This window comes from Nuphar pumila, chromosome 9 (genome assembly GCF_984573655.1).
Source record: "Nuphar pumila chromosome 9, dmNupPumi1.hap1.1, whole genome shotgun sequence".
Lineage (NCBI taxonomy): Eukaryota > Viridiplantae > Streptophyta > Magnoliopsida > Nymphaeales > Nymphaeaceae > Nuphar > Nuphar pumila.
Genome location: NC_143257.1, coordinates 16039496 through 16061519, shown reverse-complemented (window position 1 = coordinate 16061519; position 22024 = coordinate 16039496). Strand labels below are relative to the sequence as shown.

Genomic DNA, 22024 nt, shown 5'->3' with positions numbered 1-22024 from the left:
CAAAATTTTAACATGAAGGTCGTTGTTCTATGGACAATCAGTGACTTCCCTACATATGGTATGCTATCTGGTTGGAGCACACATGGGAGGTTGGCATGTCCATACTGCATGGAGGATTCCAAAGCTTTTAGATTGAGGCATGGAAGGAAGTCTTGCCGGTTTGAGTGCCATCGTTGATTTCTACCCAGCGACCATCCGTTCCGATGACAAAAAAATGCGTTTAAAGCAGGCAAAACTGAAACGGAAGGTCTATCCTCAAGATTGTCTGGCATAGAGATTCTAAGAAAATTGTGATACTTTTCAGATGTATTAACAGATGCCCGCAGTCCTACACCCTTCCGTGGATTTGGGAAGGATCACAATTTGACGAAGAAATCTACTTTTTGGGAACTACCGTATTGGCCGACCCTATTGATACGACATAATTTGGATGTGATGCATGTGGAGAAAAATGTGTTTGATAATGTATTCAATATAGTAATGAATGTTAAAAGAAAAACAAAGGATAATCCGAAGGCCCGTATGGATTTAAAATTAATATGTAAAAGTCCAGAATTTGAACTCAAAGAGTATAATGGCAAAGTACTGAAACCAAAGGCAAAGTACGTGCTCGGACCTGATCAAATAAAACATGTATGTCAATGGTTGAGACAATTGAGATTTCCAGATGGATATGTCTCTAACATTGCTCGGGCTGTGAAGATTGACGATTGACTGTTATATGGGTTGAAGAGCCATGATTGTCATGTCTTTATGCAACGATTGATACCCCTAGCATTCCATGATATGTTAGACAAACCTATATGGGGGGTATTGTCTGAGTTGAGCGGATTTTTCAGAACATTGTGCGCATCGGACGTCGTAGTATCAGATGTAAAAAATCTCGAGGACTCTGTCATCACTACTGTTTGTCTGCTAGAAAAGATATTTCCGCCAGCATTTTTTGATGTTATGAAACATTTGTCATATGAACTAAGGGTTGGTGGCCCTGTGCAATATCGATGGATGTACCCATTTGAAAGGTATATGTTTTTTTATATTTGTCTCTTTAATGTCAGATATTTAAAATTTGAAATATATATTTTTGCCAGATGCATGTTCAACCTCAAAAAAAAGGTTCGTAATAAAGCAAGAGTAGAAGGCTCTATTTATAAGGCGTACACTTTAGAAGAGATTTCAAATTTTTCATCTATGTACTTCGAACCTCATATTCCAACACGTTACACATGCCTGCCCCGTAACGATGATGGAGAACAAGTAACTATAGCTGACAAACTGTCAATATTTCAACCACTTGGGCATGCATTTGGTAGTTGTCGATCAAAGCTCTTGACAGATCGAGAGCAAGACGCAGCACACATCTATATTTTTTTTAATTGCTCAACGATCGACCCATACATCGAGTAAGTATATGTAGACGCAACACAATTATAAATCATTTTATGTTCTATATGTGGATACATGGCTCGGTAATATAAGTATTTATGGTTTGCAGACGATTTGATCTGGAGTTGCAAAGAGAAGTTTCACATCTCACTGATGCAAAAGTACAAAAAGAACGTGAAACTAAGTTTGTGGAGTGGTTGAAACAGTTGGTAAATAAGCTAACATAAATTTTGGACTTATAAACAACACTAAGTTACTTAATTGATCGTGATTACAATCATTATTTATGTCTGTGCGTAGGTCCGCCATGGTGATGTTAAAAATCAAGAAATATGTGATTTAGAAAATAGTTCGACCAAAGTTGTGCAATGCTACATTGGGTACATCGTAAATGGTTATCGATTCTATACAAAAGATTACGGTATAAACAAATCAACGATGAATAGTGGCATGTGTGTCAAGGGTAGCAGCTACGGTGAAAATGAACATGATTACTACAGTGTTATAGAGGAAATAATGGAGTTGACTTACTTAGGCATAAATAACAGGATAATTTTATTCAAGTGTCATTGGTTTGATCCAACTGCAATAAGACTCGACAAAGCTTCAGGCATTATGGAGGTGAATCATAAATTCAGGTTTGGAACATATGAACCATTCATATTAGCCTCGCAAGCTCAACAAGTTTATTATACTTCATATCCGAGTATAAAAAGTCAGATAGAAGTGAATGGTGGGCAGTTTGCAAGGTGAAGTCCAAACTATACCCTGAGTATGATCAGTTACAGGAAGATGAGTTAGCTGAAGACAACGATTACTATCAATCAGATGATGTCTATGACTTCGCCTATGGTCACGATGTTGCGCATGATATGCATGTCATATCTCTATTGGCCGATGAAACATTCATAGAGGAATGTGATCCAAATGATGTACCAAGTGGATGGGTAAACAATGAAGAAGAAGAAAAAGAAGAAGAAGAAAGTCAAGCAAGTGACGAGGAAGAATTCTCAAGCTAGTGAGCAAAATCTTGTAATACAAATCTTTATTTAAATGCATTGCAATACTTGATGTGAATGATTTGAATTGTTTGAATGTATTATAATACTTGATGCAAATGAATGAGTTGTATTGCAATACTTGATGTGAATGATTAAAAATTTTATTTGAATGTATTGTAATACTTGATACGAATTATTCGAATGCATTGTAATACTTGATGTGAATGATTTGAATTATTTGAATGTATTGTAATACTTGATGCGAATGAATGAGTTGTATTGCAATACTTGATGTAAATGATTTGAATTATTTGAATGTATTGTAATACTTGATACAAATGATTCGAATGCATTGCAATACTTGATGTGAATGATTTGAATTATTTGAATGTATTGTAATACTTGATGTGAATGAATGAGTTTTATTGCAATACTTGATGTGAATGATTAAAAATTTTATTTGAATGTATTGTAATACTTGATACAAATGCATTGCAATACTTGATGTGAATGATTTGAATTATCTGAATGTATTGTAATTTATGTAACGAATGATTTGAATTATTGCAATACTTGATGTGAATGATTTGAATTATTTGAATGCATTGTAATACTTGATGCGAATGATTTGAATGCATTGCAATGCTTGATGTGAATGACTTGAATGCATTGCAGTACCTGATATGAATGATTTGAGTGTATTGTAATACTTGTTGCGAATCATTTGAATGTATTGCAATACTTGATGCGAATCATTTGAATTATTGTAATACTTGATGTGAATGACTTGAATGTATTGTAATACTTGATGTGAATTATTTGAATGTATTGTATGACATATGTTATTTGTTAGAATATGGTTCGTGGAGGCTATAGTGGTTGCTCATCCAGTAGTAGCCAGACCCAACTTTCATCTTCACGGGCTCTTGTGATAGGTATATCATTTAACTAATTAGATGCTTGATTAGTTCAAATGCGCATTATGAGAATTTCTAACGTATTTTTTTACAGATGATGTTTCGCCTGTACACGACCCACCTACACCAGTTGATCGCACAAGTCATGAGCCAACACAGGAAGTTGGGTCTTCTTAGTCTGGCACAAGAAGACTCATTCGAATAGTATATATCGATAATCGACCGTAAGTATTTCGTTTTCAATTATTGCATATCTTATAAATATTTTATATTGATATTTACTATGTACCAATTTATGTGCAGCACGAGGTTCGAGCCACAAGAAATAGTACGGGAGATTAGGAACTTACTTCTTCAACATCTACCAAGACCGGTTGCTCAATGGAAAGAGTACCCAAAGGAGGTGTTAGACAGATTGTGGTCCTCATTCACGGTATACAGTTGTTCCTCATAGTTAATGTGTTTCATATTCAATTTTTTAAAGTAATGTCTACTAACTTTCTGAAAATATTTATAGGCTTCGAATCACTTCGCAACTACGATGGAAGAAAATGATGCAAGGAAGGTGTGGCAGAAAGTGGCTGCCAATCGATTTGCAGACATGCTGCACAATATGAAGACTGCAGCAAAAAAAGCATCTGGCGTAATAGATGATCCACTATAGTGGAAGGGCCATGACCCTATTACTATCAGGAGAGATTATTGGGATGAAATGTGCGATAAGTGGGTGAGAGATGCATTTAAAAATCGCTCTGCGAAGGCTGCACAAAATCGAGCGAAAATGCCTGAAGCCCATCTACACACAGGTGGATCTAAGACATTTGGGAGCCACTTGAAAAAAATGGTAACTCATCAATATATAATATTAATTTTATAAGTATTGTTGCAAACTTGTGAACCAAATCTTTTGTCCTTTAACTTCGCAGGAAGCAGAAAAAGGAGACATTGTACCATATAAGGATGTGTTTGTTGAAACACATAAACGGAAAACCACGGGAGTCTTCGTATCAGAGAAGGCGAGAACGACAACGGTATATATTTATTCTATTAATAATCATTGCAATATACAAGTTATCATAATGTTATCATTAATTATTAATGCATGCTTTAAACATTATTTTGTAGGAGGCATATGAGCAACAGATGGTAGAGCGATATGACGATGACGCTACTCAACATCCATCATTTGATCCTGCAGCATGGGTGACTGCAATAGGTGAACCCAAAAAATGTCGCGTGTTCGGATTTGGGAGTAATATGAACATTTCACCAGTTATTGCTTCTTCCAGTTACGGCTCACAGACTTCTTCCGCCGACATAAACTCCAAGCAGCAACCTATTCTTTCAGGTGATGATGTACGCCAGATCATTAATGACACACTGGATGACTACTTCCATGACACCGTCGCCCCCTTTCTCTGAGATGAGATCAACAATTTTGTGCTGAACAGGGGATCTTCGATTGCAGGTCCCTCTCAGGTATAATCACATATTCAATTTTTTGTCTGCCTTAGAACACATATGAGCATAATCGAATCACATATATAACTTTTTGCCTGCCTTAGAGCACATATGAGCATGATAGAATCACATATAGAGTTTTTTGCCTACCTTAAAACACATATGAGCATGCTATAATCACATATCAAGTTTTTTGCCTGCCTTAGGGCACATATGAGCATGATAGAATCACATATAAAGTTTTTTTGACTACCTTAGAACACATATGAGCATGCTATAATCACATATTTAGTTTTTTGACTACCTGAGAACACATATGAGCATGTTATAATCACATATTCAGTTTTTTGACTACCTTAAAACACATATGAGCATGCCAAAATTACATATAGAGTTTTTTTACTGCCTTAGAACATATATCATTCATGATAGAATCACATATAAAGTTTTTTGCTTTGCCTGCCTTAGAGCACATATGAGCATGATAGAATCACATATAGAGTTTTTCTGTTTGCCTTAGAACACATATGAGCATGCTATAATCACATATTCAATTTTTTGACTGCCTTAGCACACACACGAGCATGATTGAATCACATATATAGCTTTTTGCCTGCCTTAAAGCACATATGAGCATGGTAGAATCACATATAGAGTTTTTCTAGCTGCCTTAGAACTCATCTGAGCATGATATAATCGCATATAAAATGTTTTTAATGCCTTAAAACACATATAATTTATGATAGAATCACATATAGAGTTTTTTGTCTGCCTTAGAGCACATATGAGCATGATAGAATCACATATAAAGTTTTTTTATTGCCTTAGAACACATATGAGCACATGATAGAATCACATATAGTGTGTAATTTATTTCATTATATTTTGTTTATCAATACTGACTATTCTTTTCTTGTGTAGGCTGCTAGCGATAATCTGCGTAGCGGAGCTAAAGGGACAGATAAAGGCAATAAACAAGAAGACGCACAAAATCTTGGCGATGATTAAAGAACTGTGTTGAAGAAGTTCTATTTTTTTTGTTTCCTAATTGTAATTGTTGAATTGTAAATAATTAAACTTGTTAATTTTAAGGTGGAACGATTAATTGTTGTAGATTCCTTTTATATGAAATTTTTTGTGTAGTTTGTTTTTTATTTATAGGAAATATAAATTGTACCATTCTCGGTATTTAATTTTCAAATAAAAATTTTTATTTTTTTCATGTTTACGACGGATTAGCAACGGAAACATCTGTCGCTATGCATATAAATCTAGCGACGAACGTAAATCCGTCGTCAAGCCGAGGTCGCCGTTTAGTACTCGCGGATTGGCGACAGAATACATCGCTCGTTATTTCGTCGCAATTAGCGACGGACCGGGCGACGAATTTATTTCGTCGCCAGTTAGCGTCGAAAAATTCGCGACGTAAGCATACCATCGCCTCGTCGTCGCTAAGCCGGTTAGCGACGGAATAACGACAGAATGTGGTCGTCGCTAATCCACTACTTTGTTGTGGTGGAACCAATATATATATATATATATATATATATATATATATATATATATATATATATATATATATATATATATATATATATAGTAGTGTGTTAGTTAGCCCCCTTTTTCTTTTCGACACAGAAAGCTGGGGTTAGGCGGACTTCTACCCGTTATACAACTATACCATTGGGATTTGAACTTGCAACCTTCCAACACATGGTGACGTACATTAACTGCTCTCGATAGACAAGCGGAGCCTTCGTTGGTAGTTAAGCTCCTTTTTTCATTAGGTTTTGTTAGGCTCCTTAAAAAATCAAGTTTTGTGTGTTTTATGATAGATCTGAATGGTTAGATGTGTTTATCATTGCCTATTAATTAAGGACCAAGCTTTATTTTAGATTGAATTGATATAAAAATATGAATATTTTTATCACCAAATTTTAGTACAATATCCGCCATTCATTTTTTGCCTCTTTAAAATACACGTCTAAACATAAAGATGCTTAAGCAAAATCATGTTTCTATTGAATAAACAATAATAAAACATATCTCACGGTTCAAATCTATCATAAAATACTTAAAACTATGATTTTTGAATGAGCCTAGAAAAATTGGGCCTAACTAATCCACTTATATATATATATATATATATATATATATATATATATATATATATATATATATATATATATATATATATATATTAATGCATTGGGACTGCCACTTTTCTCGTTCGGCCTCCTTAGGCCCCTTCAAAAATCATAGATTGTTGTGTTTTTTCTCACATCTAACACCGTAGATGTGATATATAGGTTTTGTTTAGTGAGAACTGGTTTTTAGATTACGGGAATCTTACTTGTATATAGGCTTTTTCGGTGATCCAAAATGAATGGCTACGAAGACATCAATTTTTTTTTGCTCATAAAAATATATTTTTTTCATCAAAAAACATGATCAAAGAGTGGATTCCCGATGCTAAACACATTTAACAGATCTATCATGAAACACTTCAAACTATGGGTCCTAATTAGGGGTGGCAATTTCTGACACGACCCGCCAACCCGCCTCTTAGGCGGGTTCGGGTTGGGCTTAAGCCAACCCGTTTAATAAATGGGTCGACCTGTGTAACCCGTTTATTAAACAGGTCGGGTTCGGGTTGGGGGTATGCCAACCCGCCAACCCGTTTAATAAACGGGTTAGGCGGGTGGGTCGACCCGCCAACCCGGCTCCCAACCCGCCAACCCGACCCGTCAACCTGCCTACCTGCCAACCCGATCCATCAACCCGCCAACCTGACCCGCGAACCTGAAAACCTGTTTACCCGACCCAACCCATTTATTAAATGGGTTGGCGGGTCGTGTCGGGTTACCCATTTATTAAACGGGTCGGGTTCGTGTTTGCCACAGCCGACCCGTTTAATAAACGGGTCGGGTTCGGGTTGAGGTATGCTGACACGCCAACCCGACAACCCGACCCACCAACCCGCCAACCCGACCCGATTGCCACCCCTAGTCCTAATACGTTCAGTTCTCATATATATATAAAACATAAATCTGTTAACACATATGAACCCACACCCCAACTTAGACATGGGTCAAACTGGTCAATTTGTTAGACCTGATTATAAAATGGGCACTGCACCCGAACCTAATTGCCCTTCAACTTTGACCATACTCAAAGTTGAACTCGAACCTAAATCATATTGAGTTGGGTTTGGGACAAATTTTTAGACTCCATTAAAAAATGAGTCTAACAAGATCTGACCCAAACCCAAACCAAACCTGACCTAGTTACATCCTTGATTTTCTCTAGGGATGTAAACAGGTGGAATCTAGGCATTACCAAGTCATCTTACTAGCTTAAAACCCATACTTACACTTAATCGGGTCAGATTCAGGCTTGAGTGCAAAACTCAATACCGATCCTACACTAATCAGATTTGGATTTGGGTTGGATGTCTGGTTACATACTGGGCCCCTTGGGAGGGAGGGGCCTAGAGCGAAATGGGTGGTCGGACTGGGGTCGTGCACTTCCACGTGGAGCTCGACCCGGTTCGCTCTGGTTCGTGTCTCCGAACCAAAGAGCTGGCGGCTTCACAAAACCGTTCAGCGCCGACAGCCACAACCTCAATATTGGCAGCTTTGTCACCATGTCAACATTGTTGGCCCCACCACCACGCCTTCGTGGGCCCTAAATTCTCGGATCAGGCTCGAAGTGGGTCGGTCCGGCCTCTTATCCCCAAAAAGTAGGCGAGAAATAACTAAACCCTTACGCTGCTCGGCTTTGTCCCAAGCCGCCGAGTCGCTTCGGCTGGCCCTTTTTGTGTATCGCTTGGGAAGGAACTAATTGGACTCGAGATGACTCGGTTATGTTTGAACCGACCCCAACGAAGCCTCCCTCGGAGGTAAGGGCCCAAACGGTCAGATAAGGGCCAGATCACAGCAGATCCAAATTTGATTTTGAAATACAGCCAGAAGATCAGAATCCATATCCAGTTTCATATCCAATCATGGATGGTCGAATCAGGACATGAAATACATGTGTTAAAACAGGATCTTGGGAACAAAAAAATTTGCAATTGGATTGGATTTTGATCTGAACTCAAATTAGATCTGGCTTAAAAGACGAACCCAGATCCCAATCTAAAACTAATGTTCTGGAATCGGATAAGATTACCGACCATATCCGATTCGTTTTCACCCCAACGCCGCCACCGAGTATGGCGCGGCAATGTTCTGCTTTCAAATGACGGAAATACCCTTGAAGATTATAAAATTCATTAGGCTTGTAGAGACCCGTTTGGCATTTTTGCAATGTAAGGATGCAATATCGTCATTAGACAAAAAAAAGGCGCAATAATTCCCTGAAAATTAGGCGCTGTTGTTTTTTAAAAAAGAACCTGTAGCAACCGTTTAATTTTCTTCTTTTTTCTTTTTTTTAATGCCAGAAAGACAACTTCGGCCTGTGGGTATCTTCGTGACCAAAATACCCTCAAACCTTCCGAAACGTAACGTATTCCCTGTCCCGTTCCGTTCAAAAAAAAAAAAATAGTTGAGAAGGGCAAAAGAGAATTTGGATCTCTCTCTCTCTCTCTCTCGGGAGATCTCGCTTCCTGTAATGCTTTTGGAAGATACCTCCTCTCTTCTTTGAGTAATTCGTTCATCTAATTTAGTTCATTTTTGGTTTCATCCTGCCATTGATTCCCCTCGGTTTCTTCCACATCCGGAGTGGCGTTCTGAGCATTCGAACCAGTGCCGATCAAGGTGAGAGGCTTCTATCTTTATCCATTTACTCGTTCATTCTTCGGTACCAAAATCTGTTTACCTCTTTTAGCATTTCCGGAGAATTTCCAGTTTTTAGCTCCTTTGGATTTGGTGAGGTTTTCTCTTTTCTTTTCCTTCTCTTTCTTCTTTCTTCTTTTTTGAAATTTGTTTATCCATTTCCAGTAATGGCTTTGCAACTTGATCCCTTTTCTTTTTTATCTCTCTTCTTTTCTTGCATTCGAAATTCAGTGATGCTTCAGATACCTGAGATCGGACGATGATGATGATGCGCTAGGGTGTGTGGGATGTGCGCTTTGAGGCAGTTCCTTAGGGTTTGCTGCATTGTGTGTATTCCGTCTGATTCCTGCTAAGGGGCCGTTCCCTTGCGCATTAGCCTCCCCCTTTAGATTTTTTGTCGTATCCCGAGGCGGATTCACAAACACCCTCTTCTTCTAAGATGTTTCCCTCTGCATTTCCTTCTTGGTCGTTTTGTCTGTTGTTTTTCTTTCTTGTTCGGCGGATTCAGTGGTGAATTTTTCTTGTTGCTTAATGTGGAAAGGCTGGTTCTGTTTTTTTTTTTCTGTAGTGAAGGGAAGCTTATAGTGTTTTTGGACTGCTGCGGATAGGAATCTAGACCGTCGATGGAGGCCGCAAGTGCCATACCAGATTCTGAGACCAGGGAAAATCATGCGAATGGCATTGATGGGACTGTTCCTTTGAGCAGCAATGGGAACAATGCGGAATCGGAAGAAGGGAAAGGGAATTTGGACTTGAAGCAACAAAATGGAAATTCAGAAACGGCGCTCAACTCTTGCTGTGTTGAAATGGACGGAGTGGCGGAAGCTTCCGAAACGAAAAAGTCGAGCCCTTCTAAGGTATGGTTCCGGTTGTAGTCATTAGAGTTTCTTTGATGCTCGGCGTGGATTGATCTAATGGTTGTTGATTGAAAAATGTGCTTTTCACAGTTTTCTTCCGGAATCATCATTGGCAAGGCACCCTGCAGATCAATTGTTTACCCTATTATTGTTTCACCAAGTCACATAGTGACATCTGCTTGCCCTTTCTTAGTTTGTAATCAATATCCATTTGGTCCTTGTCTTCCCATGTTCTTTTGCCTTTTGAAGAAACACCAAGATGAACAAAAGCATCGGATCTGATTTTTTTCCTATGGTTGAATTCTCATTTCAATTGGTTTGCTGTCGAGTTGTCACAATGCCTATCAATGAAACTAGCGGTTGTTGTATGATGCGTGTAATGTAGGAGAATGGAGCTAAGCAATCTGGTCAACCCAAGAGCCAAAAGTTGCATGGGAAAAGTAATAACTCCATATTGCCTGCTACAGAGAATCCCCATAGCCCTAAGGCTGGCACAACTTGTGCTAGAAAGAGCAAGGAGACTAAAGAGGTATCCGATGCAGGTTGCCATGCTTCAAATGGTTCGTGCTCCTCAGCTGCACATTCGAAGCATGCTCCTCTCCAACCTTCTGCAGTGACCAATGCAGGATCTTGCAACGGTGTGCAAGCCACTGAAGGCAATGAAACTACTGCAGAAGTGCATATGAAAGTGAAACCTTCTCCTACAATTAGTGAATCTCAGGTCACCTTGATATCCAGTTTGGTTTTGTATCTGGATTCTAATTCTTATTCTGCTCTTGTTATTTTGTTATTTTCTAAAAGCGCCGTGTATATTGCTAAAATCTATTGCTGTTGGCTGCTTTTGTTGAAGAATGAAATTTACTATCACAGTGTTGATGTTTGTTGTTTCACCCATTTCTCTGACAGAAACACGGTAAATCCAGTTCAGCATCTTCTGCCACAGAAAGTTTGCAATCTGAAGGCTTCAAGTGAGTCTTCCTTTTGATTGTGAGATTTCTTGGATAGAGTTTTGCCATACATTTTTGTCTATCTATCTGTTCAAGGTGTAGTGTCAACTCTGTGATCTTTTTTGCTGCTTTTGCACCTTCTCTTGGTGCAGAGAACAGAATCAATTGAAGCCTTTGAAACAAGGATTGCCTTCTAAAGTTGAAGAAGATGCACGATCTTCTTCATCGTATCCTTTGATAGTAAATCTGAATTCTTTTAATTCTTTAGGTTTATTACAGATTTTGTTTACATTTTAGTCAAAAAAGCTAGACATGGTCATACCTGAATTTCTTGATATTGTTGAGTTCTTTTAGTCTTTCTGGCTTTTATCTGGAATCCTGGCAACAAGAAGCATATAAAAATGGGAAATTCCTGCATAAAGTAATTAATGGATGCAAAAATTGCAGAATTTTGAACAAAACTAGGCATTGTGAAAAGCTAAAATGTTTATAACTGATGCATCAAATTTGACATAACTATCATGATAGGGCCCAGACACGAATTGTTTGTTCTAATATCACCAGAAAACATTTAATATTAATCTTAAATTTGGTAAAAGTTACTGTTAGCATAGAGAATTGCTCAATGTTACTGTTATATCTTGAATAAAAGCCCTAATATTTGTCTTCTTGTCATCTTGTTTCTCTTGTCTCATTGAAGGATTTGTAAAACTGGATTCCTTAAGTACTTGTAGGAGCCCCACCATTGGATATTCTAAACCACGGAGAATCGGCACTACTCCAACATATGACTTTACTTTTAGGTGTAACGAGAGAGCTGATAAAAGAAAGGAGGTGAGTAACCTTGCCTTCCTATATAAACAACCTAGACACACACACACACCATATATATATATATATATATATATAATATATGAACTGCAGTATGAACCGAGATTTTTTTGGGTTTTTTATTATTTTATTTTATTTTTCTTAAATTTCATCGTGCAGATGTGATTTAGATGTTTGGTTTTATAGAAACTGACTCTTAGATGATTCAATTAGGTGCATAAGGATCTTTTAAGGCTTTAAAATCAATGGCTCAGAATATTTATTAAATATCCAAGCATCCAAAAATCACATTTTTTTCATCAAAAATACATGATCCAAAAGCCAATTCTTATCAAATGGACCATGCCGAATACATCTGCAGGGTTGGATTTGCAAGAAAAATGTTGGACATGCCTAGTTCACACTTTGGTTCACATATTCTAGCTGCCCTATATATGTATATATATAAATAAATAAATTCTGTATATATATGAGTTTATCTAACACTAAACTAGTTGTGTTTAACACTAGATGCATTCAACTTTTTGAAATTACTAAAATGCCCTAAAAGTAATAGCATTTTTTGGAAAAAAAAAGTAATTTTGACTTTGAATATTTAAATTTGTAAAGTTCACTTTTGATTTTTTTGGGAAAGGTGTTTGTCTATTGATTTCCCACCAAATTCGAAGGACTCGTAATGCCCAAAAAAGTAACCATGAATTTTTGAAAATGCCATTACTTCTAAGGGTAGTTTAGTCATCTGAATAAGTTGAATACATTTAATGTTAAATACGAGTAGTTTAATGTTAGATAAACCCTATATATAGATTGTTTCAGTCAGATATTGAAATCTCTACTAAATAGTAGCCAACTCATGATCACTATTCATGGTTACCTCTAGCAAACTGTCATTTGTGGCATAATCTACTACTTATGGCTAAATTTAAAATTGATCAAATCTGTGCTGTTGAGTTGACTTTGATTTAAGGGCCCATATGACATCATATATGTGCTCTGTAGAGTTGGTTGCACGTTTCACACACATGTTTGTTTGTGTGTGTGTGTAGTTCAAACAGATGGACTAATATTAGCTGGTTCTGTTGCTTATTTATTAGTTCTTCTCAAAACTTGTGGAAAAGAATAGTGCAAAGGAAGCTGAGAGGAATTCATTGCAAGCCAAATGCAAGGTTACTTTTTAATGATCTGAAAAAGTGATGTTTGAATATGTTGAACAACTTATGTGCTTCTCTTAAAATGGCTATATATGCTTTATTGCATGTGCAGGAGAATCAAGAAGCAGAGATTAAGCTGCTTAGGAAGGGCATGACATTCAAAGCAACCCCCATGCCAACTTTCTACCAGGAACCACCTCCTCCAAAAGTTGAATTAAAGAAGGTCAGTTTCGTAGATCAGAAGATTCCTTTTGTGCTTTAAGTACTTTACTGCTGGTTCACTTGAAGAATTTTGGTGACAAGAACCTATTTTGCTGGCAAAATAATAAAGGATTCCTATACCACTAAGAATTATAGCTAGAAATCTGAGAAACTGTCTACTAGTTCCAGAAGAAACAAGTTTTTATGGTAGCCTTGCTTCATGCATTCCATAACTTGATGCTTTGTTTGAGTGCTGAGGTTACGTGCTATTTTTTAGCTCCTTCACCTTCACCATATTTTTGAGCTACTTGCTCTTTTCCTTTTCCTAGTGGTATGCATAGGCTAAGGCATTATGTTACTATGTATTCTGATATGACTTATTTTGTGGGATAGAGAAGTTATCATTGCAAATATAGTTGTAAGCACTTTAGTAGCAAGTCGTCAATGTGGCACAACACATTTGCTTTGATTTTTTCTTATCTTTTGAAATTGTCCATATTATAAATTTCTTTAGCTGAAAATGATCTGGAGGCACACATCACAAAGCCGTTATCAACTTGAAGCATTTGCTGTCTACTATATCCTGCTTGCTTCTTGTTCTAAGCATTCATGTTGCTTTATTATGACAGATACATATTTCTAAAACTTGGTTCTTTGAACCTGTTTGAATTAATCCTATTGCTCACTGATGTTATTAAAGATGGCCAGAAGGGCTCTATGCCATTTTATTGTTTCCTTGCATACACATCTGAAATCACAGAGGTTGTTATTTCCTTAATTTTGTGTGGACTTCTAGTTGGTCACTCTACTTGATCCTTGCTTGCTAGATCAAGAGTTGGCAGCGTAGTTTGACTTGTTTGTGAAGCTAAATTTTTGTGTTTGTTGCAAAGACGCCTAACTAGGAAGCTGAATTGATGTAATGTGGTAAGCGGAAGCGACAAATGAGGCATTCTATAGTCTTCAAGAAGTGGGAAGTGGGAAACTACATAGAAATTAAACTTTAAGGGAAAATATAAAGCAAACTATAAGTGTGTGTATGCATTATCTATGTAGTCAAAAGCCCCGACTAGTCCACCTAGTCAGTCTAGGCATAAGTAAAACACTTAGGCTTTGCAATTCCTAGGTGGGTACCTTAAAAGGTACCAATTTTGCAGACTAGGCACCGACTAAGGTGCCTAGTTGGCAACAAATTTGCTTCCGCCTAGGCACGATGGCAGTTTAGTCATTTATTATTCTTATATATATTTTGTTATTTTTTGTATATATAATTATATATATATATGTGTGTGTGTGTGTGTGTGTGTGTTTGTGTAATTTGTTCTGTGAAATCATGAAAACATGCTTAGTTATTATTTATATATATGTGTGTGTGCTACTTTGCTCTTGGGTTTTTTTTTGTGAAACATTGAAAGCATGCATAGTTAATTTTAATTGATTATGTTTTTTATGTGTGAATTTTTCTATAAAAGCCTGAAAGCATGTTTAGTATTATGAATTATGTAATATGTTATGTATATATGAATGTGTTATTGTGCTTCTGGGAAAGGTTGAAAGCATATTTTGTTGATTATACTGAATATGTTATGAATAATTGAATATATATATATATATATTTGTGTGTATGTACAATTATATATATATATATATATGTATATTAATATATTTTGTGAAAGCATGTGTAATTTTGTACTTGTGTAATGAAAACATCTTATTAGTAAAAGAATTAAACATATTTTTATGTATATTTTTTGTACTTTCTTATATTTTAATTAGGGTACCAACTAGTCTGGATAGTCCTGCCTAGTCCTCGACTAGTCTTTTTAGGGGTTTACCGACTAGGCACCGCCTAGCGCTTTTGACTACATAGTGCGTTATGCATCCCATATACTTGAGTTTTAGCGAAAATATATGGCTATGTTTTCTCAACTATTTGTTATTTTTGTAAATTAACAGTTCCAAAGGTAGAAGAAATGCATGTAGTGTGTTCCACTAAGAATGATGTTTAGGCCCTGTTTGAAAATTAGTAGCTGGGATGGGAAGTGGCATTTCAGGAAGTGGCAGCTGTCAATTCCATGCTTTAGTGTAAATACTATGCCACTTCCCATCCCAGCTACCAGTTTCCAAACTGCTACCAGGTGGTAGTTTGTTACTAAACTTTTTGCCAAATGCGTTAACTCCTATCCCAGTTCCTAGATTCCAAACAGGGCCTTATTGGTGTCAAGGTCAAATATCCTTCCTATTGGAAGATTAGTAATCATTCATTGATCAGTCAGATACAAGAAATTAGTTCTTCCACCTTTCTTTCATGATGTAATATATCTTGGCTCTCATGCAAAGTGCTGGCAAAATGTATTAATGACATAATTTTCAGATCGAAGATGCACTAGGCCCTAGGTTTTCTAAGTTTCTTGTGAGATATGGATAAGGAGACAAAACGTATCATTTGTTCTCATTAATCATTTTTTGTTCGATACTTACTAAAGATGAATATTTACATTTCATTGGCTTTGGCAGATACACATTTTGTTATGCCCACAGGGTTCTTTGAAGTTGGAAGCTTCAGTATTTATTTGTTAGAGGGAATGCATATTGTTATTAAGATGAGGGTTCTGTGACAAAGATGGATATTTAGAGGGATTATGGTTCTGTATATTTGGGATTTATTGATCTATCACGTGGAGTGATTGATGTTGTTCAGACATTGAATTGGATATGGTCATACCTTTTATACTGGCCCTCTTTTCTTCCTTTTGATATTGTAGTTAAAGACCTAAGCTCCCACCCATAGGATTTTGAATGCTGGCTCTCTTTGTGTGTGCATTCCAGGCTGTCAGAGTCCTACTCCAATTTACTCTTATCGTGTCCCCATATGTTCTATTTCTAAAGGGAAACTGCACAAAAGTGGCATATCCTTGTCCTTTTAGCTTGTCCATGTGATGTGGACCAGGTAGGAGTTGTGCCCTTGTCTGTGAATTTTGTTCAGTGCTGGATTTCTTCGAGCATAGGGTTACATGTTGGATTTCAATTCATTGAATATAAAAATTATTAATAAAATACTATAGTTTTTCATGCTAATAAATTGTTGTAAGTTTGATATCTCAAAGATACTCATTTCTATGATTGCTAAAAATGAAAAAACAAGGGTACACTTTGAACGATTGACAAGTGACTGAACTGTGTATGCATGTACTAATTATCATACTAGGTTATCAATAATCATGTATGTCAAACAAAGGTTATCTATATAAATAGCAATGCCAAGAACAATTGTTTTTAATAGGCCAAGAACATTATAAACACAGAGTTGTCATTATGGTTTACTAATAAGCTAACAGTAATGGTTCATGAAAAACATATTTAAATTTTATTATTGCTTTTCATGTGTCAATTAATGTTCATTTTATATGTTCTGAAATGTTCAATTCTTTATCATTGCTTATCTTGATCTTCCCTCTATCTTTTTCATATCTTTCAGAATGTTACTTTTAAAAACATTTCTTATCCTCTTCTTATTACTATATTTCTATTTAATTCATAAATTGAATGTGAAACTGGTATAAGAAGTTTCTTATTCACAAAAAGAGAAAAAAGAAAAGGCCCAGTTAAGTGCTCTCTCTCTCTCTCTTTATATTATATATAGGGTAACTGAAATATGTAAACCGGTATGCACCAAGGTTTTCATAGTGTGTGTTTTTCTAAAATTTCACCGTACGGATGTGATCTAGATGCTTGGTTTTATAGAAATAAACTCTTGGATCATCTGATTACGATGTATAAGAAGGATCTTTTAAGGCTTGAAAATGAACGGCTCAGAATTTTTCTAAATATTCAAGCATAAAAAATCACATTTCCTGATCCGATTATGATGATCCAATAGTCTTTTTCAAGCAAATGGACCATGCCAAATGCATGTGCAGGGTTAGATTTGCAAAAAAACTTATGAAAATCTCGGTTCATACCAGTTTACATATTTTTCTGGTTTACATATTCTGGTTTTCTTATATATATATATATATATATATATATATATATATATATATATATATATATATATATATATAGGGAAAATATTTGGTACTAATGAAGGTAAGGAACTATTGAGCTGGAAATCATAGGTGCAAGCTGTATCAACTCAACCTAACCACATAGATGTGTTCAACATGGTTTGTTTGATAAGGATCAAGTCTTAGATTGTGCTTGTCTGACGTAAAACCATGATGTTATGAAGTTTTGGCACATTGTGGGCCGTTGGTTTTTGAATCCTTTAAAAACCTGCTTACATGTCATAATCACATGATTCAAAACAAGTTTCCTACTGAACAAGCCATGTAGGTCACATCTGTAATATTTGATCTAACAAAAATTGTAAAATTTTGAAAAAAGAGTGATTTATAAATAGTTTTGTACCTTCATTAGAACCAAATATTTACCCTATATATTGACTATACTTGACTGTACCACATTTTTTTTAAAATTAAAAACCATCCATTTCACATTTTTTATGATTTTTTTTGGATCAAGGGCCAAGGATATCATCTAGATGGTTTGTTTTGTCAAAAGCATGTTTTGGATTGTTCCATTGTGTTAGGTAAGCAAGGTCTTCAGTTGTCAGGAGTTTCAAAAAATTATTGGTCTACAATATGCCAAATTTTTTAATGATTACATTGAAACCACTAAATCCAAATTCTGATTCTTAATAAGCAAACCATGTCAAATGCATCTGTGCAGTCAGATTGACCAGATGAAGTTCACATATGAGAATTTGCTAGAGAATGTGGTATAGTCAAGTGTGTGCATATGTATGTATGCATGCATGCATGCATGCATGCATGTATGTATGTATGTATGTATGTATGTATGTATGTATGTATGATTGAACAGTTGCCTCAGCTCCTTGTTGTTTGAGGAAACCCTCCACTTCAATTGGTCTTTTTTCATGAAAAGCAGAAATGAGATAACAAATCAAGTGTTTTGCTAAGGGCACGTTTGGAAGTCGGAAAGTAATAGGAAAAGTAAAGGTAGAAAAGAAAATTTTAACAATTTTTCCATCCGTCCCAAACAAGAGAGAAATTTTAAAAGGAATTTTTTTCTAAAAATTTGATTTTTTGAAAAGAAAAATTCCTCCACCTAAGGGGTTGGAGGATTTTTTCATATCAAAAAATTTCTGGGTTAGGTCCTCATTTCTCTTCCTATGGTGGGACTCAACTGCAACGCCATCCTCCACCTTCGTCCTACAATGCCATCCTCCACCTTCGTCCTCTACCTTTGTTTCCAGCTAAAACTCTCTCTCTCTCTGGTGGATGGTGGATCTGGTCGACCCACCTCTGTTTCTTGTTTCTCTCCAAAGGAGAGTGAAGAGGGGTAAATCTCTGCTGGATCTGCTTGGATTGTGGGTATAAACACACATCAGCATGCATCCTTGCTCTCCTCTGCTGTTTCTGTTGGAAACTGAGACACCCATCAACTGTGAGTGCTCTTTTGCTGCAGCACCAATGGCGTATTGCATCATTTTCCCCATTTTCGATTTTGGGTTTTCTGTTTTATGAATGGCAGGTTGTATGTGGGTGGAGGTGCATTACTATTTTAACAAATCTTACATTACTAAAAAACAAAGCCCATACCATTCAATCTTGGGGTTATCAATCCTTTGATTATCAACAAATCCATTGTGCCTGGAACATAGTCAGAGCATATGTTCTACCTATACTCAGAATGAATGATCACCAATCCTTTTGAAATAGATATGCTGCCCGTTGGAGTCCTCCCAACATCTTGAATGTGCAAGCATCATTCTATGGTTAAGATGATATTTTCATGTCACTCTTGTAGCTTTTGTTTTCTTATTCTGGTAGGGGTCTGCCTAACCCAGCTTGCTTATAAAAAAAAGAAAAAAATAGTTGTATGTAGATTCTTACTTTTAGGATTCTTGTATTTTTTTCTTTTTTTATGAGTATGTTAATTAGATGAACGTGCATGTAGTTGGGGAATGCTGTGTACTTAGCTATGACTGGAATTCTCTCTTTCTCCTTTACTCTCTTACATTTTTTCTTTGTTTTTTGGGGTTTTGCTCTGATTGGTGATCTGTTTTATTTGTTCTTGTAGGAGAGAGAAAGTTTCCAATCTTATTTATCTTGTTACACACAAACAAGGGAAACATTTTCCCATACTTTTCAGCCCTTTTTTCTCATGCTACACAAACAAGTGAAAAATTTTCATTTGGAAAACCTATCATATCAGAGCTCACAGCAAAATTTTCCTTTTCTATGAGATTTTTTCTTGCTTCCAAACATTCCCTAAGATTTTGAATAGCTGTCCTGAATTCAAATTGATTTTGTTTCTCTTCTTCCTCAGAGAAACACGGTCAAACAATTCCCAACCATGGTCCTTGCCGATTGGATCATCCATACAGGATACAAAAAGACACTCCAAATATTTGATATGTTTCTCTTTGAATGAGATCTCAATTCCAGCTACTGTTTCATTAGATATCTTACAACAGTGGTTGGGAAGCCAAATTTACCTTGTGGGACACATGCAACGGGTTTGTGCTTCAGATTGTTAGTCCTAGGGAAAACCAAAGCTCCTATTCTGCCCTTGTGAAGTGATGGAAACTTGTGGTACTTTATGATCTACTTTAGAGTTTAGAGATAACATTGTTATTAAATAAGTTCAGGCTTTTGTGGCTTTTGATTGTTCAAATGCTCCTGTCTGAATGCTTGTGTACGAGGGTTTCTTTTATGCCAACACTCTAACCTCTGAATTAGGATAGCAGGAAATGAGACGATTTTATTTAGACTGATCTTCTAGCCTATATGTTTAATAAAGTGAAAGTTGAAAATGTTTTTGTTCAATAGGATATAACTCCCTGACTTTGCGTCATTAATAGCTTGCTGAAGTATGATGATCGAGGAGTGGCATCTCCTCAGCATGTTCTTTAGAGTCCCATGTGAGGAAGGGACTGCATATTTACCTGGTCACATACAGAATATATAGATGCTGGAACTAGTGTGTATATTTTAGATCATTAAAGGGTGATGGTTAGACTTCCTTCTGATATCTATTATGCACGATCAAGGGCTGGCAAAAAGTGTTTGGACATATTTTTAGTGCCAACCAAACCCTTTGGATTTGTGTTGAGCCACAACATAAATATAAACAAGCATTTGCAAAGTATTTTACAACGGGTCTCCTCACGGTTAGGTGTAGTCAATTGCTTGATGCTTTTTTGCCTCACGGTTAGGTGTAGTCAATTGCTTGATGCTTTTTTGCCGTCTCTAATATTGGCTGCCCCCTGTGATGTGTATACCTTACACCCTGAGATGATGTTTTTAGCTAGTTGGAGCATAGGACTGCATGTATGGTAGATTGCACTGAAGTGAGAAGTTGCAGGTGGCCGGACTGTGTTCTTGTAAACTAGTTGAGTGCTTAAAAATTAGACTGATGATGCAGATACCTCCAACACGAGCAAGATCACCAAAGTTAGGCAGGCATAAAAGCATTGCCGCAGCAGCTGATGGTGAAGAAAACACTGCTCGTTCCTGCAGAATGGGGCACTTGAGCCTGGATGAGAGCAAGACAACCAATGGCAGCCCTTGGGCTGGGAAAGATCCCAAGAAGCCACAACGAAGATCTCTCCCAAAACTTCCATCTCAAAAATTGAAGGATCTCAAGTCTGATAGTAATCCAACACATAGCCCTTCAAACCCAGAAGTGATTCCTGCTGCTGAAGTTACTGTAAGTGAAGCTGAAACGATTGAGCCTGCTGTTGAAGAGCAAGCTGAGGACCAGGAGCAAGAATCGCAAGCAAAGCCAGATCCAGATCCTGAGACCGGTGACAAAGCCTATGTAAGTGAGGTTGCAACAGAGCATTGTTGATGATATATGCGTATTGCACAATGCTTTGCAGTTGGGCTGTTTTTTTTTCCCAAAAAGATAAGGAGAAAAAGAATGCCATTAAATATTGAAGTCTCAGTGAGACTGCTGCCTGTTATGACGAGGGAAAGGTCAGTCAGTCTTGTGTTGGTATTATGTTCATAATCTTCATGTCTAGTTGTTTGGGCTTTTGTGAGATTTCTTCACAAACAACACCAACCCCACCACTCCACTTTTTTCTTTCTGTTGCCGATCAATTTACTTGAATGTTATCATTCTATTAATATGACTTTCTTTGCTTTCATTTTTTATTATTTTCCCCAGGATTTTTTCCTTCAATCTCTCTCTCTCTCTCTCTGTACATATAAGTACATGGCGAGTTCATCTCTATGATGGTGGCTCCTTGACCATTGATCTCACTAAGGTTATAATTCCCAAAACTTGGACGTTTGGTTCATCTGGGGATTAGTCGCCATAGCAGTGTAAAGTTGTATCCCTTGAGATTCTGAACGAGGTCGGTTATGTATGCTGGATTCATGCTCACAGCCATAGCCTCAATACTGCTCAAATTGGCTTAACCACATCTCTATAATTTTTAGCACGAGACTCCTCTTTGAGTGCC

At 36.7% G+C, this 22024-nt stretch overlaps 1 protein-coding gene across 2 annotated transcripts; it reads left to right on the top strand.

The window, feature by feature from the left end:
* The first annotated feature begins 9369 nt into the window (after window positions 1–9369).
* On the top strand, window positions 9370–21706 carry LOC149828463 (uncharacterized). Of its 2 annotated transcripts, none has more exons than XM_090017595.1 (9): window positions 9370–9525; window positions 10112–10400; window positions 10786–11121; window positions 11307–11368; window positions 11500–11574; window positions 12082–12181; window positions 13273–13344; window positions 13442–13552; window positions 20980–21706. In XM_090017595.1, the coding sequence occupies exons 2-9, from the start codon at window positions 10167–10169 to the stop codon at window positions 21403–21405; spliced, it is 1416 nt and encodes a 471-aa protein (XP_089873721.1). In that variant the 5' UTR covers window positions 9370–9525; window positions 10112–10166; the 3' UTR covers window positions 21406–21706. The 2 variants fall into 2 exon arrangements, with proteins under 2 accessions (XP_089873721.1, XP_089873722.1); XM_090017596.1 differs by lacking the exon at window positions 20980–21706 and adding an exon at window positions 16045–16213.
* Window positions 21707–22024: the final 318 nt, after the last annotated feature.